The following is a 17,934-nucleotide window of genomic DNA, read 5'->3' as shown; positions in this document are numbered from 1 at the left end:
ATTCTCCAAACCTTAGTCTAGAAAAGGAAACCTGCAACTGTTAGGACAAAAAATGCTTCCTAGGCCCAATACTTTTGAACGGCAGAATGGAGGGCTGACTTCCAATGCTCACCTGATTTGAACTCCAGAGTACAGATGGTTGAAGATGTCATTGTCTTCCAACTTCCCATGGCCATTGTCATAGAAGTACACCCCAACCTGCAAATGTAATCATGGAGTTACAATCTCTACCTGGATGACAACATGGACACAGACTTACAGTTTAACATACTGCAGTTGAAGCATGTGCTCCTAACCTCCACTTTACATGTTTACAAACCTTTACTTTACATGTTTTTAGGTGAAAAAAATACAGGCAAATCCAGCTAACTCACAAACGGTTAAGTCAAAAATTCGCTTAGCACACAAAGAAATTCTGGTCCGGAATTATCCCTCTTTATCTATGTGTACAAAGTACCCTGAGCTCGAAATGGGATTTCTCTTACGTAAGTCGAAAGACGGATAGCACACAACAGAAAGTCAGTCCCAAAGACAAAGTTTACTCTACTACAGCAACTCGAAACACGAAACTTGGCGTCTCACACTAGCGCATTGTGTAACCTTATTCCCTTCTTCTCTACACGGACGCCACACCGACTGGTCAGTCGGCACGCAATAAAGTATGAACTGAGGATAGGAGGGGGCGAGGAGTAAGGAGGGGGCGAGGAGTAAGGAGGGGCGAGGAGTAAGGAGGGGGCGAGGAGTAAGGAGGGGCAAGTGGTACTCACAGTATGTGTTTGTTTGTGTTCACGGGTGAACCACGTGGTTACTATACGGAAGAAGAAGAATTCAAATTGTGGGTTGCCTCTCATTCAGTCTTTGTTCAGTCTTGCGTTCATCCACAATCATGGCAGAGTCACGGAAAAGAAAATTAACCAGTCATACGATTGATTTGAAACTGAAAGTGATCGCTGCAGTTGACAAGAAAGACCGTTCGAAATCGGAAATCTGCAAAGAATTTAACATTCCCAATTCAACTTTGTCTACGTTTCTGCGCGATCGGCAAAAAATTGAAGCAGCTTCTGCATCTTCCTCGTTTCAACTGCAGAGAAAACGAATGCGTGTTTGTTGTGAAAAAGACCGCGGCCGCGAAAAGATCGAGGAATGTCTTTTTGTTTGGTTCAAACAAGCAAGATCAAGTGGATTGCCTATCTCAGGGCCGATTCTTTGTGAGAAAGCTGTCAGTCTTGCCGAGGAATTAGGAATCGAATTTGTGCCAAACTCAGGATGGCTGTCAAGATTCAAGGAACGGAAAGGCATCACCTTTCGCAGGGTGTGTGGAGAAGCTGCTAGTGTTTGTGATGAAACTGTGAAGGAGTGGACAGAAAACACTCTGCCTGACATTCTTTCTCAGTATGATCCCAATGACGTCTTCAATTGTGATGAGACTGGGCTCTTTTACAAGTGCCTGCCTTCGAAAACACTCGCCCTGAAGAGTGACAAGTGTGCAGGGGGTAAAATTGCGAAAGACAGAATAACTGTGCACATTTGCGCAAATATGACTGGCTCTGAGAAAATTCCACTGTTGGTCATCGGGAAAAGTGCGAAGCCGCGATGCTTTAAAAACGTCAAAACACTGCCGGTTGAATATCGGAACAACAAGAAAAGTTGGATGACGACTGTTCTGTTTGAGGAATGGTTGTTAAAGCTGGACAGGCGCATGAAAGTGCAGCAACGCAAAATTGTGATGTTTATGGACAACTGCCCCGCACATGGCAAGCCAAATCTGGACAACGTGAGGCTTGTTTTCATGCCACCCAATACCACCTCGAAACTGCAGCCATGTGATCAGGGAATCATTGCAAACTTCAAACATTATTACCGATCCCTTGTTTTGCGACGCCTGTTGATACAGTTTGAATCGCGAACAGAAATCACCGAAGGCCTGTTTGAATTCAAGCTCAATCTCCTGGAAGCAATGCAAATCGCGCGAACAGCATGGACAATGGTAACCGAAACCACGATCGCCAACTGTTTTCGACACGCCGGATTTCACACAGTCAGTGAAAGTGTGACACACACCGTGTGTGATGAAGAAGATGTGCTGGCACAAGACTCTGATCTCGAGTCTCTGTTCTCTCGAGTCCAACAAGTGATGCCGGAATGCAGCAATGTGACTGTCGCTGATTACATCAGCGTTGACGCGGACTTGCAAACCACTTGTGAAGTGTCAGTGAAAGACATTGCCGACACGATGAAAGAGGGCGACGCCGAAGAAGAAGACGACAACGAAGGAGATGACGACGACACAGAAATAAAGCCACCCTCTCTCGCCGATGCCCTGGCAGCCATTAAGACTGTGACAAACTTTTTGTTGACGCACACTGTCCATGAAACGTCTCTTGACCAGGCCAGTTTCTTGGAAGGAGAAATTGAGAAAGGTGCGTTGAAAGGAAGAAAACAGACGACAATCATGGACTTCTTCAAGAAGTAGGGAGACCGCGTGCTTTGATCGGACTGGCAAGAGTGTACATACGGCGATAGTCTTAGTGTTTACATCGAACAAACATTTTTCTTTTCATGGTGGTGGTTTTTTACTTTCATGTGTACAGTGATGTGCTCTCACGGTTTTATAAATATTAACAAATGAACTCCAAACTGTTGTGCCTGTGATTCGCTTTCACGGAATGGAAAGCAAGGAGGAGTGTAGGCTACATGCTGAGAAAATTAGGTGAGTGACGTAATTCACGAGTGACGTTTCAGTCAGCTTGCTTCTTGTTCGTTTGTTTTGTTCTTTTTTGTTCATGTCGTCACCCATGCGTCAGTAATGTGACGTAAGTTTAGTACTATGACCAAGTCGAAATTTTGGATAGGACACAATAACAATTCGGTCCCTTCAATTTCGTCTTATCCGGATTTGCCTGTAGTGTGCTGTACTGCCGCAGCCACCGAATGCTGATGATTGAACCAACTTGTAAATGATAATTACAGCAGTCCCTGCAATGTACGGCCCCCGGCGTGGGCGGACACCTGACATGTACGGACACATTTGCTCGGCACGGAGTGTTTTCCTTCTATATTTGCCCCCCCTTAAACGGACACCTGCAAAACGTGGACGCGGACACTCATTTTCGGTCCCAACAGCAGGTCATACCTCCAATGTACGGACAGACCATCGTCAAATTTTCACCACAACAAAATCGATAACAGAGCAGTCCGGCTCTTGGTACAAAGATCACAGCCGCAATGGCGGGATGACAGTCACTGATAACTTGAGTGCACGTGTACTCATCAGGAGGGGGGGGGGGGGGGTAGTTTTGGTCAGGAGTGGAGTACATGCGAAGATGCCAACATGAAACTGCACTGTGCTCTTTATTCTTGTCTGTTGGACGTAAACAACAGAAACCACAGTCGATGAAGGTCCTGAGCGAAAGAGAGTGAAAAACCGGCCACAGTTCTCAGCATCGTGTGTGTGTGTGTGTAACCTCTTTCATTGACAAGATACTCTTGTTCCCCCTCAGCCTTGACCAGTGAGTCGGTTGCCTAATCTGTGAACCATTCAGTTGTCTTGCTTTGTCAAAAGTTACGACACAGTCAACTGGTTTTGCTCTGAGTGAACAGTGCAGCTGGCCTCTCTGGCCACAGCCCCAAACAGTACATGGCTGGTGGGAGTGAGAGAGAGGGAGGGGTGGAAAGGTAGCTGGCTAAACTCTGTGGGGTGTCCGGTGTCACTGCATGTCAGCAGGAAGAGCATTGGAGAGAAATAGAGAGGTGTACTCTTCCACACAATTTCCAAGCATCAGTTGTCACGGCTTGGGGTAGGCATTAGTGAGGGAGAGTGGGAGCTGTGTTATGTACAGTGTATTTCCGACTGAAGAGTGAAAAGTCACTGCCATGCCACATGATCGGCATGCAGTCAATAAAGCCAGACAAGAAGAAAATAAATTACATGATTATGACATGCAGCTCTATCTGCTGCTATTTATTCAAACTGGTTTTCAAGCTTATTCTTGCAAAGCATCTGCACACGCTCCTCTGTGCTGTGTTTGTGTGGCTGCTTTCGTATGTCAGTGCATGGTGAGTGTGTTCACGGCCTTGAGGATTTATTTTATCTCTTCTTTTTAACACTTTTCATACAAATCATTTTTACAGAACGTTTAAAGAAGTATTAGGAGTTTATTGTTATTGTTTAGTAGCCACAAGAATTGATTAGCATAGACTCAATCCTGTTGTTTGTGTGTCGCTGTGTGCGTGTATGGGGGAGGGGGTGGTGTGGTCACCCCTCCCGTGACCGGACACCTGCAATGTACGGACAGTTTTGCTATGGCCCAAGGGTGTCCGTTCATGAGAGGGACTGCTGTACTGATATCTTGCCTCATTCTATGAATCTGTTCCCACATTCACCAGGCTTTCTGAAGCTGGTTAGAGCTAGCAAAGCAATTGAAGAATAATGAAAGTTGGTAACTTGCAAAAAATCGATTAATATACTTACCCAACTCACATATAGCAATTTACTTCAGTCTAGTGCTAGAACGCTGTATTGCATCACCTTGGTAACACGGGAGGCAACTCTAAAAAAAAAAGCTACCTTGACCCATAAACAGGACAAAGTCACGTGACTTCCTGACCTTGCCGCCATATTGTATCATTCGCACGAAGGCGCAGAAAAACTTCCCTCTTTTTTTTAGAACAACCCTACTTGCAGGGAAGGTGGAAGGGAATTAACTATGTGAGTTGGTTAAGTATATTAATCAAATGAAAATTTACTTCTAAAATTTTCGATTAAATTACATATCTTAACCCAACTCACATAATTATAGCAGATTGCTAATGAAGGCGGTGGGATGCTCAATCTATGAGCTAGGCAATAATTTTCCCTGCTGCTACCATTGCCGGAAGCGCATTAGAACTGTACTGTCGCGCGCTGGAACAGTCACGCAGGTAAAGGTTGATAGAGAGCTCCTACGATCTCCAGTAGGCGGAGTCAAGGACTTCAGAATATTCTACCGATTTTAGCACCAAAGTACTGCTGAATTTGAGTGTGAGTAAACGGCAGTACGATAGCTGAAGCCGTAAGGCCGCAGCTTGAAAGTTAGAAAGAATGCCTGACAGGCCCGTATTCAAAACGGTCACCTATCCCGGTAGTAACCGAGACCGATGCCGCTTAACCTCGGTGGTCGGAACGAGACCGTGTTGCGGCCTTTTGCTGAAAAACAAAAAGACTATGCCGAGGCTGCAAAGATGAGGGTATACTTTCCCTTTTGCAAAATCAGGAGAAACGTCGGGTGTATTGAAAACCTGATTGCGTGCTAGTTCTAAGTTAACCCAGCCCGCAATTGGGAAAGACACGTGAGGGTATCAGTAACCTGATCCGCTCTCAAACTATGCTCCTATCGCTCCCCATCCCGAGAGAGGGCTGCGTGAGCTTTTTTTAAATTTTCAGTTTCCCGATGACCGTAACGCTAGAGGCATTACATGGAGTTAGTTCTGAAGCCTTGAGAAAATATCCTCAAGGTAAGAGAACTGGCCTAGGGATAGAGAAAGCCTCTATAAAACCAAGGTTTCTTTAACTAGTAATTCAAGTGCTAGAAACCTAAAGTTGGGTAACCGCTGAGGGAAAGGTAAGTTGTACCCTCCCTCTGCCGTTTGTGCGAAATTGGCTCAGCCTAAATTGCCACTTAGAAAATCGTGCAGAAAGACCTGAGAAAGTATCCAAAGCTGAAACCCTGAACTGGAGTGCCGTGATTCAGCCTACAGAGAAAAAGATGGGTAGGCGCGGTAAAGCTGGAAGCCTATACCATACTGTGACAAGTGAGACGTCACTTCGATGGCTTAGCCGAGAAGGCTTGAGAATTTAACAGGGCGAACAAATGCGTACTATTCTGCGATGTAGGAGAAAACTCCTAGCACATTGCAAATATAAGAAAAATCCAGGGGCCGCCGCAGTGAAGGCTACAAAAAGAGTGTAGCTTGTTAACTCGCGTAAGAAGGCCCTGAGAGGCGTAATGCTGAAGTTGAATCACTGAACCACAAGGAATGTGATTCTATTAATTATTGGCAAAAAACCATAAAAGTTCACTGTCTTTTGTGAATGGGAAAAAAACAAACCCAATGCTAAAAACTTCTGTGCCAAACCTAAGTTTCGCCACATGATGGTGTCCTTAGTTCTTTCCGTAACCTCTTAAAATGAAACGCTGAAACTAAGGAATTTTCTGCGAGTCCTTTGTGTTGCCCACCGAAAGTCGCTGACAGAAGCCACTACCGTAAGGGGTAGGCTTCGCTGGAAATGTTCCGTCTGAGAGGTTACGGACAGTGGCTCAGTGACCCTAAAGATTTTTGAGTCAGAATGTGCACCAGTAAGTTGGACATGTTCTGGCGAGCTGTCGGAAAACCAAAGCTTATGACTCTTATGAGAAAGCGAGCGATTCCGTAAACCGTAAAAGCTGAGTATGCTTTAATAGCTTGACTTGTTTTCACCGCTTAGGCAAAAAATTAGTGGCCTTAGCAGCTTCATCCGAGAAGGCGGAAAAGAAGAGGTATGCAGCTTCACCATAGATGGGCATACATACCGCAAAGCTGCCTAAGCCAGAGGGTCTAACCCTATGTGTGTGCTTGCTTAGCTTCATTATCTTGCCTAATCTGAGGCAGAATGTGGCAAGCTGAAGCAGTTCCCGGCTTCTTGCCAGAATATGGGGAGGAATGCAACGTAGCGTAGACGTGCGAACACTCCCCTGGTGAATACAAAAAGCAAAGAGTGCCGGAGTAGATCCGCCTCTTACTTGTACCTTGAGCCAAGCGAAGGCTGACCAAGCAAGCAACCCTCTGTAAAAGAAGAAGACTAAAGTGACTCAAAGGTGACTTTATCTTGTATCCTAGCCTAGAGAGAAAGAATAACCTGCGCGCGTGCACAGAATGTGCAAAGAGAAGCGCTGGGAGGCTCAGCTGCTCAGCAGACTTTAGCCAAAGTGGCGAGCAGCGTCATGACATCCGTCTCACCCGTGTCACGACGAAACTCGAAGTTGACAAGAGCAGAGGAGATGGAGCGCGAGAGAGATCTTTGCAAAGTTTCTGAAGAGAGGATAACTCGAAAAGATCATGTGCGTATTCCCTCAGAGACAAGAGAGAGGCTCAGTATAAGGAACAGCTCTGTTCTACCGTAGCCGTCTCCCTAAGCGTAACCAGTTCCGTTGTATACGGAAGAGCAGCACGCAGGAGGGCAAGTGTCAATGAGGAAATAAAAGTGGCTGTTGAAGCGAACTTCTGTCAGGTACCCTGAGAGAGAGGAGTGGGATGCTTCACATGAGCAAGCCACAGAATGACTAAGTCCGAAACCGTACTGTAAGCTGCCAAAAGCAGCACTGTGACCTTGCCGATCCAAAAGGAACGCGTTTTTCACGAACTGAGCGAAAGTCAACCAAAGCTGAAGGTGGTGGTACGGCCAAGTTGCCGAAGCAACCACCGCTTCCTCAATGTACAGCGGAACTACTTCCGTTGCCTATGCTAAAGCATGGGTAAACTCTGATAGTAGCCGAAAACTGGTGTCTTCTTCCTGATCGGAAGCACCGTAATCCGAGCCTTAGTTCTGCACATCCGTGCATGCCGGAATTCCGCTACTACACTGACTGCTATAGTCAGGGGAAGCTTTCCGGAAGACACGTCTTTCGCTGGACGGAAATCTCCCAAGACGGAAGGAGGTGAGGCAGACAAACCTGTCAGCGTTGCCACACCTTCTTCAAAGTACCGCGAGGCAACTTCCGCTGCCAACACCAAAGCTTGCGGAAGCTTGGACGGTACACGGAAGTTGGTGTCTTCATCATCCTGAGCGGAAGCACCGAATTCCGAATCATAGTCCCGCACTTCCGTGCAGCCCGGAAGTACACTACCGCCGTGACTGTGATAGCCAGGCGAAGCGTCAACCGGAAGGGAAGACACCCGAGGGATTCTATACCCAAGCGGTGTCCCCCCAGGGACTGCTTCCTGCCCACCGGGTGGAAGCGGGGAATGCTGTGCCGATCTGTCCTCGTACATAGATACGGAGGGTGCCGACGGTAGCAAATCCCCTGTTCGATCGAAGACCGAAGGCGTATCTGGGCTCCTACCCTGTTAGCCGCTCATGCAAACGGAGCGGCGTAGCCAGGGGATCAAAGCTTTCACTCACTGCCCGGCGACCGGGTGTGGCTACTTTATCCAGGATACGCCCTTCGCGTTGGCCGGAGAACCCAGCTACTGACGAAGGATAAATACCTTGGGCGTAACCAGGCCGACACCCAGAAGAGGCCTGAGTACGCAGCAGAGAGTCTCCGTCGCCCGCATCAAAAGAAGCATGTACATCGGCCGACGTCACTGTAGCCGAGGGAGGGACACGCACCCTGGCAAGGGAACGCGTATCGCTGACACCCAGAGGCAAAAACAACAAGAAGGGCAAAGCCCATACGACTCACATGCTTGACCTTCTGCTTTACACATTTTTCCTACCAAAATACATGTGACCTTGACCCAAGGTCAATGTCATCCAAGGTCATGCAACACAAAGCTGTTAATTCAAGACATAGGAAGTACAATGGTGCTTATTGGCTCTTTCTACCATGAGATATGGTCACTTTTAGTGGTTCACTACCTTATTTTGGTCACATTTCATAAGGGTCAAAGTGACCTTGACATTGATCATATGGGACCAAATGTGTCTCATGATGAAAGCATAACATGTGCCCCACATAATTTTTAAGTTTGAAACAGTTATCTTCCATAGTTCAGGGTCAAGGTCACTTCAAAATATGTATACAATCCAACTTTGAAGAGCTCCTGTGACCTTGACCTTGAAGCAAGGTAAACCAAACTGGTATCAAAAGATGGGGCTTACTTTGCCCTATATATCATATATAGGTGAGGTATTCAATCTCAAAAACTTCAGAGAAAATGGGAAAAATGTGAAAAATAGCTGTTTTTTAGACAACATTTATGGCCCCTGCGACCTTGACCTTGAAGCAAGGTCAAGATGCTATGTATGTTTTTTGGGGCCTTGTCATCATACACCATCTTGCCAAATTTGGTACTGATAGACTGAATAGTGTCCAAGAAATATTCAATGTTAAAGTTTTCCGGACGGCCGACTCGGATGAGTACATACTCACTTTTGCTTCGCATGTGAGTCAAAAACTCTGCCCTAGTCGACGAAAGCTCAGCTGAGAGGGAAGAAATCTGAGCGCTCAAGGAGCGGAGAAAAGCAGAGACATCTTGTTTATCACTGACAGAGCTATAACCGGAAGCGACCGGTACAGATTCTGAAGGCATAATCGGCATGGGGGGAGATTTAGGCATGTCAATCGTAACAACTAAAGAAAGTTTGGACGAAGGGTCCAACACCTTCACAACAGCTTCACTAGAAGAGCCTTTCGACTTAAAAGAAGGCTTCTTAACAGGAGGAGGCTCCGTCACTTGCTTAGAACTTTTCTTCTTACCGCTATCCGACATGGCGGACGAAAGCGTGTAAAAATTTCTAAGTGCAGAACAACCTGAGTCAAGCAATAAAACGACAAAAAATTGCAAAAATGCTCACCCCAAACACAAAGTAAGAGAAGAGGGACGTGCAAGGAAAACCAAGGTGAAGTCTGACCCAAAGAAAAGTCAGACGAAAGGCTGAAAAGCCTAAGCGAAGCGAAAGACGTCCGTAGCCACGGAGTGTTGAGTAGAGAATGATACAATATGGCGGCAAGATCAGGAAGTCACGTGACTTTGTCCTGTTTATGGGTCAAGGTAGCTCTTTTTTTAGAGTTGCCTCCCTTGTTACCAAGGTGATGCGATACAGCGTTCTAGCACTAGACTGAAGTAAATTGCTATATATGTGAGTTGGGTTAAGATATGTAATTTAATCCTCTTACGGATACAACTGACCTGTTTTCCGCTGTGTATGCGGTTGCGTCTGAGCGTGGGTTGGCTGCCGGTGGTGATCCAGACGCCAGCCAGTGTGTTGCTGTACACCTCATTCTCCTCTATCAGACCCTTGCCTTTTTCATGCTGCACAGGCACAAAACATCATCAACATTAAATAAACTTTTCTCATTATCTTTTGTACAAACCTGGTTAAAGAGAGATACCGAAGGCGCCATTTTGGAAAGTTTTCTGACTTTGATTTGAAAAATAGAATGCTCATACACTTATTCTAAGACCTTCCTCGTCATCTAATCAACTCCCAAAATGAACTCTGTAGCTCTCGGCACAATTTCAAATCTAACTAGGAATAGCGCATGAAATGCTCAGGGTCAAAAGGTAGGACGAAAATTATGACTCTCTCAAAGAATGTCACAATGAGAATTACAGTCTCGGATGCCCACTCAAAACACAGCCGTTTTCAATTTGCGTAAGTCAGCGCTCAAATATTTATTTTAAGGTATTCCTGGTGTGTGGTCACATAATTACAACCCCCAATCTGAACTGTATAGCTCTTGGGGAGATTTGAGACAGTTTTCTTGTTAGATATAATCCCTTCAAAATAAAAATTGTAATGATCTTTTTATGACTTTTTCTTTTTCATTTGCACCTGCAGCAAGTACAAACAAGAAGAGCAAACGCTCGATCGAGTCACTTTCGCAGTTCTGAATATTATATGAGGCATCAGATGGACAGGAAGAAATTGCTATTCACAACACAATGAGTCACGTTCACATAAAATTTGAGCCCGGTCACTTTTATAGTTTCCGAGAAAAGCCCAACGTTAAGTTGTGTGTTGCCGAACAGAAAAGGCTAGTTATCTCCCTTGTTTTTCTGATAACGTTCGTAAAAGGCTACAGATGTAAATACTTTGATGTAAAGAATAATCCTACAAAGTTTCAATCACATCCGATGAACTTTGTCAAAGATATAAAATGTCTAATTTTTCCTTTGACGCTGACCTGTGACCTTGAAAAAGGTCAAAGGTCAACGAAACCATCGTTAAAGTGTAGAGGTCATTGGAGGTCACGACTAAACAAAATATGAGCCCGATCGCTTTGATAGTTTCCGAGAAAAGTCCAACGTTAAGGTGGTGTCTACGGACGGCCGGCCGGCCGGACAGACTAACACTGACCGATTACAGTCACTTTTTCTCAAGTGACTCAAAAATAACAGTTAACACTCTTGCTGTGTTAAAGCCAGGATGATATGCCTTACAAAGCAAGAGGTAAGGGTTTGGGGCACAAGAACAAAGGGACAGAACGGACAGAGGGAGGGCAGCCTCACAAGTATCAGACAATAAAAATGTAGGACATACCACATAAATGCCTCCATGCTGGCCATGATGGATTTTGTTGTGCCGGACGATGGGGTTGCTGTTGGTTCTGATCTGAATACCAGCTAATGCATTACCTGCAATGGCACACACAAACATGTCATTTACCTAGGTATTTGAAAATAAATTTCATGCTCAAGAGAATCAAACATCGAAAGAAAAAGTTTGAGATATCAATACCAGACTTTCAATTAAACTGAAAAGGTGTACCCTACTGTCTTGATCAATTTGACAGGTGTCTGGCCCACACTGATTCCTAAAAATATCAGGACAAGACACTAATATTAAACATGGGAGTGCTTATGGTAAGAAAGTTTTTACCCGACAGTGACATTTTAGATGTTTAAATGAAAAATCCAAAATCTGACAACAGCCAAATCAATTACAAAGGAATACACACACATCCACACACTCCTTTCTTGTATACCAACTGCACAGGCAAATTCTTACCATGTATGTTGTTGAGCTCTATCAACCCTTTTCCATCCCCAAAGATGTAGACTCCCCCTTGCTGACCATTGTAGATTTCATTTTTTCTGATGGTGGGGTCGCTTCCAGAGGTAATCCAGACACCGGCAAAGTTGTTGGAGTGGATCTTGTTGTCGACAAACTGCCCTCGACCATTCTCATGTACGTAAATGCCCCCTGTTTGGCCATGGTGAATTTCACAGTTCACCACTGTTGGGTTGGCCCCTGCTTTCACCTCAAACCCTGCTATCCTGTTGTTGTGAATGTTGCATGAGTCAAAGTAGCCCTGAAAAGAAATGAAATAAACCATAAGTACGTGGCCTGAATGTTCCATCATTACAACAACAACAGTCAAGCATGTGACCTGAATCTTCAGCTTCTCAAATAAATGTCATGGAAACAGACTTTTTAAGTTAGTTTTAAGTTAAATCAAACCAATTAACCAAGTCATCTTACATTCAATCTGTCTCCTTTATTAGTTGAACAATTTAGCAAACCAAGACAGCAGGAAAAAAAAGTGTAAAAAGCTGCAGATGTAAATTGGGAGACAACAGAACATACTATGCAGTGTCTTAATAGAAAATAAAACTAAATGAAAAGTATCGAACACCTTACCAAGGACACAATGAAAGAACACAGCTCAGAACCTACCAGGCCATTGTCAAACGTGAAGACACCAACGTCCCTCCCATGGTGTATGTGGTTCTTCCTCATGATGGGATTGGCGTGGTTCTTCACCCAAATGCCAGCCAGCGCATTGCCGCTGATCTCATTGTGTTCATACACTCCCTGCACAATAAAAATAATAATAATAATGAGGATAACTATATGGCCCCCGGGGTCAGGCTATCTCCAATTAGGTGGCGGGGCGACCATCCCCAACCCGGCGGGTCCCCAGGCGGCGGATAGGGGGCGTCCCTTAGATATAAGGGATTGCAGCGATATAAGTCGGGCTTGCCCGGACGAATAAGCTGTCCTGGACCAACTGGCGGTGTTCCTATCAGAGCGGGGTGGTTAACAGGTGGCACTGTTGACTAGTAAATACCCTATGTGCTCATACGGGTTCATCACGCGAGTAAGAGGCGCGTTAAAACCTCTGCTACCTGTGCTCCCAGGTAAGGTCCCTGACCAGGAGCTAAGGGTGGGGTAACCCCGACAGAAACCTCTAGTGCTGAAGTCGGCGGTACTGAGCGAGACAGCGCACTTTAACGGATCACAGTACCACGCACAACAACGCCATGAAATACTATATGGCCCAAATTCTATAGTTCCAAGCACCTTACAATACTGAATAAATTTTTTTTTTAAATGGAACAAAAATGAAAATTATAACAAACAAATACAAAACTGATACTACAGGACTCGAGGGGGGGGGGGGGGGGGAAATAATAAAATAAAAATTCAAAACCAACACTTGTGGAGTTTTGAGGCCTTTTCAAATATACTACATCCTGTCCAAAGCATACCTGTAACATTCTACCTACTGACAAGTGCAGCACCTCACTTACCTGTGCATAGTCTGTGACATAAAGGCCAACGTTTTCACAGTCTTTGATGACGCAGTGTTTGATGATGGGGTCTGCACCCTGTGAAGACACACACACGGCTGCTCCCACTGTAACACGTACAAGTCATGCAAGTTACTGGATAGGTCTACAATACCAAAGTTACTGAATATGTCTACAATACCAATCAAGGTACATGACGGTGCACAACAAACCAGCCCCTAACAATGAAAAGTAACAAAAACGGTTGAAGCTTCACATAACTTTTTTTTCAGGTTTCAGGCACAACTTACATTGCACCGTAATTTTTTAAGCATGCAGTGTGCCACATTCATTTACCCTGATCACTGTAATAAAACAGAGAATGAATAAATACGTCAAACTTCCATTCCCAACTTACCAACAGAGGTACTTTTGATGCGACAATGATCAACCATGGGCGAGCAGTTGTCTGATATTTCCAGTGCATAATGCCGGTGATGTGGCACTGAAGATGTAATGTCAGGGGAAAACTGCAACCAAAAGAAGCCATGGCTTAGTTCACTATGAGTTTTGAATAGGGGTCAAAAGTTTCATGCATTTCCTGAAAGCTGACTATTTCTACACACAGCTAAGAGATATAAATAACCTTAGAAAAAACACCCCATGATAAAATACACGACTTTTTGTGTGTGCATGCACAAAAGTACAAAAGATTCCATTCTAGTCTAAAGACCTGACACAGGTTAGGTGTGTTGATAGGCTGGCCTTAATTGGACACAGGTGTCATTTTACAATCAGTATGTATTATGTACTAGGAGGGAACCCCCCTTTTGAGACCCCCAATTTAGATCTCCCTCCCGTATACAACCTGGTTTTCTCACACTTTCTCTTCTTAACCTCTGTAAATTTACCCCTTTTTTAAGACCCGATTTTCTCAAGATTTTTGGAAGTCTTAAAAGTGGATTCCCACTGTCCTATTGAAAAATACACTGAGAAAGCTTGGCCAGGACAATCTGACAAAATGAAACTACACCAAAAACACAAACACTTCCAAAAGAGAAGGCGAATCATCCAGTCATTACAAGGAGTTCTTGGAACCAAGAATAGATCAAGAATCGATCAATCAATCAATATGAGGCTTATATCGCGCGTATTCCGTGGGTACAGTTCTAAGCGCAGAGATTTAAGTTTTTATTTTTTTTAATTAATTTTTTTTATGCAATTTATATCGCGTACATATTCAAGGCGCAGGGATTTATTTATGCCGTATGAGATGGATTTTTTTTACACAATACATCACGCATTCACATTGCCCAGCAGATCGCAGCCATTTCGGCGCATATCCTACTTTTCACGGCCTATTATTCCAAGTCACACGGGTATTTTGGTGGACATTTTTATCTATGCCTATACAATTTTGCCAGGAAAGACCCTTTTGCCAGGAAAGACCCTTTTGTAAAATGCTCTGAAAAAGTCATCTGAGACATGCTACGGCAACCATTTCATGAATGAAAATCAATCACCAGCTGACATACCTTGATCGTGACGTAACCAACGTAAGCATTTCTGGCTCCTTCTGAAAACTGTACTGTGGACTCATTTTCTCTCTCTATCACCACTTTGTCAACGACATCACCAGGGGCTGCAAGGGAGCAATAGCATCTCATTTTAACAAAGTCATGCATCAAAAGTGACAAGCAAAAAGAACCAGACTATGACAATGGAAGTAATTACTGCATTAATCGTTTGCTATAATTTCTCCTAAATATGTATCAAAAAACTACAGCATGCTGACAATGACATGACTGAATTGTTACATGCAGCTGGATATCAAATGGATGAAGTACATACCATAGTTCTTTAACCTGGAACACTTTTGTACACAGCTTGCTAATGGATGGTTAGCTTTTGAAGTCATTTAAGTAGTCATTCAGCGCTATCTAATCAACCATACCTAGATCTGGCTTTTGAGCCTGAATCTGTTTAAGAATAACCATATATTCTTCCTAATTATGCTAGTCACGCAGCATTTGTTAAATAAAACTAGCTCTGTAACAGACAAACTTGAAACTAACACCAATAATATAGCAAGCATATTCTAAAGACATTCAGAGCTCTGTGGATCTACATATATAATAAAGTACTTTACCGTACTTTCCGGGTGACAAGGCGCTTTGTTATCTAAGACGCACCCCCTTCTTTTTAAAAAAAATTGTAATCCAGTCACCCATTGGACGCAGGGGGCCAATAGGGCGCACCAAAATGACCCAGTTTTTGCCATGAGAGGTGGTTCCCCTGTCATATCTGAGAGAGGAAACACTTCCTGCATCGGGGTCAGTGACCGGTCAGTGACCGAGTTTAACAGAGTGGAAATCTGTGTGTGCGGCCAGATCAAAGGCAGGGCAGTACCTAGTAGCTGAAACATGCATTATCACAAGTTGTTTGACTGGTACTCAAGCGGTCTCTTTGATTTTTTCGTATTTCATACACGGATTAGGCGCTTCGTTATACAAGACGCAGGGGTCGAACTCGAGGAAAAAAGTCGCGCCTTATGACCCGGAAAGTACGGTAATTTGACCTATGAAACAGGACTCTTGCTTGCCTTTTTCTACCTCTAAGCATTTTGTTCTCAACAGTCCACTCCCAGCATCACAGCACACACATCTCTTCCGGAAGCCACAAGCCATGTCTTACCAGCACCAATAATGGAGATGTTCATGTCAATGAAGAGGTACTCTCCCACGTAAGTTCCTTCATGCACTAACAGCAGGTGGTCTTCCGCTTCCAGAGACTCCAGATGACTGTATGCCTGTTCTATCGTGTCAAAGCACTGAAGACAAAAAAAGAAATACAACCATACTGATCTGCTATCAACAATTAACATATCACAGAATTCGAAAATTTTTAATTAAATTTTGATTTAATATAATATACTTACCCAATTCTTATGAATGCATTGACTTTAGTCCCACATGCTAGATGTCGAAAAACCTCTCAAATTACCTGCCCTTAGTAGGGTGGTAACCAAGCTAAAAGCGACGCCATAGCCGTTGCTATGGCCTGACCTTGCTCGGTTACCCATAACACCCTGCGCACCACGTGAGCGCCAGCATCCGTAATAATCATTCGAGACTATTAGTCAAACAAACCCCCAAGGACATAATCCAGCGGGGACGGATGGGAGGGTATTAACTATAAGAATTGGGTAAGTATATTATATTAAATCAAAATTTAATTAAAAATTTTCGATTTAATCACATATTCTTACTCCAATTCTTATGAATGCAGATTCCTCCTAAAGGTGGAGGGAACCTACTTATGTCCTTGTAAGAACCTGCCCTGCAGCCACTAAAACCAGCAATGAACTGGAGCCGTCTAGCCGCGTGCAGGAGAAATCCCAAAGATAGAAACCGATGAACACATCATCTGACCTCCAGTAAGCCGTTTGCAAAGCTTCGCCTAGGCGACCAGAACGCAACACGGCAATAAATGTAGCAGAGCCCCTAGAGAGAGACAAATAAAAGATGTCTCTTTCGCTCCATTGTAAAGACATAAGAACCTGAGCTAAAGCTCGTGGTTCCCAAAAGACAGTAACGTCAAAAAAGGGATTAAAAAAAAAAAGTCTAACCAGACAGTTAGAAAATCCGAATCTCCCGGAGCGAAAATCCTCCCAAGAGGAGGGAATCAAACACCAGAGGATATTGACCAGGTTTCTGAAACCCCAAAACCTGGCCAAAAACCGTGAACAAACGGCACCAAAAGCCCTAAGGCTACATCCTCTGGCAAACCCCAAAAACGCATGCGCCTCACTGCCCTATAGGGCTGAGGCCCAGAGTAAGTAGAACAAAGTCCCACGCGCTAACCAAGGGGGAGCCTCTAAACCTCATAAAACAAGGTCCTTGATCATGCCCACAAGAGGGCCATGAGCCACAGAAGAGAGGCCTATTTGTTTCAAAACAGCTGAGATAGCCGAGACGCCGGAACCTCAAAGAAGAGGCCCAGCTGCCCAAAGCCAAAACTGAAACAGAGGTGAAAAACCACCTGGCTTGAGAGAGGGGCGCTAAGGAGTTGCACCCCCGCTCTAAATCCCCAATTGGCCAAAGAGGCCAAACAAGGAGCATACACAGATAAAGAGGAGGAAATATATGCTTCGTGCCCAAAGAACAGAGTAAGAACCCATGATCTAAAACACAAACAGCACGCCTCCAGACCCGTAATCAGATGGGCCAACCCCTGAGCAAGCCCTGAGAGGACCTGCTGAGCGAGTCGGCCCGATCGCAGAGCTGGCCGGGGAGAAATTCCCCTGAGAAAATGATTTAGTGTGAAAACCCAATCAGAATCCCTTATACTCTGTCTGACAGGGAGTGAGAACTTGCTCACCCCAGCTAGTTCACATAAGAAGCAACAGACGAATTGCCCGAATGCAACAGGACATGCCTGTAAATAGCCCAAAAGGAAAGGCTAGCAGACTAAGAGCTACTGCTCCTAACCTCAGGCAAAAGAGAAGCCCAAGGATTCACGTCTACATCACAGCCTCAAGACTGCAATCACCATTGCAGGCCCCATCTAGACGAAAACGCATCCAAAAAGCGGTCTAAGTCCAGGGGGAAACAAAGCTAGGGAAAAAAGTCCCCTGAGCGATCCAAAAGGATTCCAGCCACCTTCCCGCGTGGAGGAACCCACTCTGGAGGAGGACCCTCATGTCCCAGACCTGTGAGGCCGAACCCCCCAAAAAAC

General features: G+C 44.7%; 1 protein-coding gene across 2 annotated transcripts in view; it reads right to left on the bottom strand.

Moving 5' to 3' along the window:
• The window catches only part of LOC138952302 (F-box only protein 11-like), a 37,986-nt gene that overhangs the window by 9,916 nt on the left and 10,136 nt on the right, over nucleotides 1–17,934 (bottom strand). For both annotated transcript variants that reach the window (XM_070323937.1, XM_070323938.1), the window contains exons 6-14: nucleotides 15,892–16,027; nucleotides 14,733–14,839; nucleotides 13,616–13,727; nucleotides 13,219–13,325; nucleotides 12,362–12,499; nucleotides 11,693–11,996; nucleotides 11,225–11,319; nucleotides 9,871–9,993; nucleotides 113–198 (exon numbers count right to left, since the gene is read on the bottom strand). In XM_070323937.1, the coding sequence (XP_070180038.1) occupies nucleotides 113–198; nucleotides 9,871–9,993; nucleotides 11,225–11,319; nucleotides 11,693–11,996; nucleotides 12,362–12,499; nucleotides 13,219–13,325; nucleotides 13,616–13,727; nucleotides 14,733–14,839; nucleotides 15,892–16,027 (1,208 nt within the window). The remainder of the gene's footprint in view (nucleotides 1–112; nucleotides 199–9,870; nucleotides 9,994–11,224; nucleotides 11,320–11,692; nucleotides 11,997–12,361; nucleotides 12,500–13,218; nucleotides 13,326–13,615; nucleotides 13,728–14,732; nucleotides 14,840–15,891; nucleotides 16,028–17,934) is intronic.

Source organism: Littorina saxatilis, linkage group LG17 (genome assembly GCF_037325665.1).
Source record: "Littorina saxatilis isolate snail1 linkage group LG17, US_GU_Lsax_2.0, whole genome shotgun sequence".
NCBI lineage: Eukaryota > Metazoa > Mollusca > Gastropoda > Littorinimorpha > Littorinidae > Littorina > Littorina saxatilis.
The sequence above is the reverse complement of the archived record's forward strand: the minus strand, read 5'-3'. Positions and strand labels throughout refer to the sequence as shown.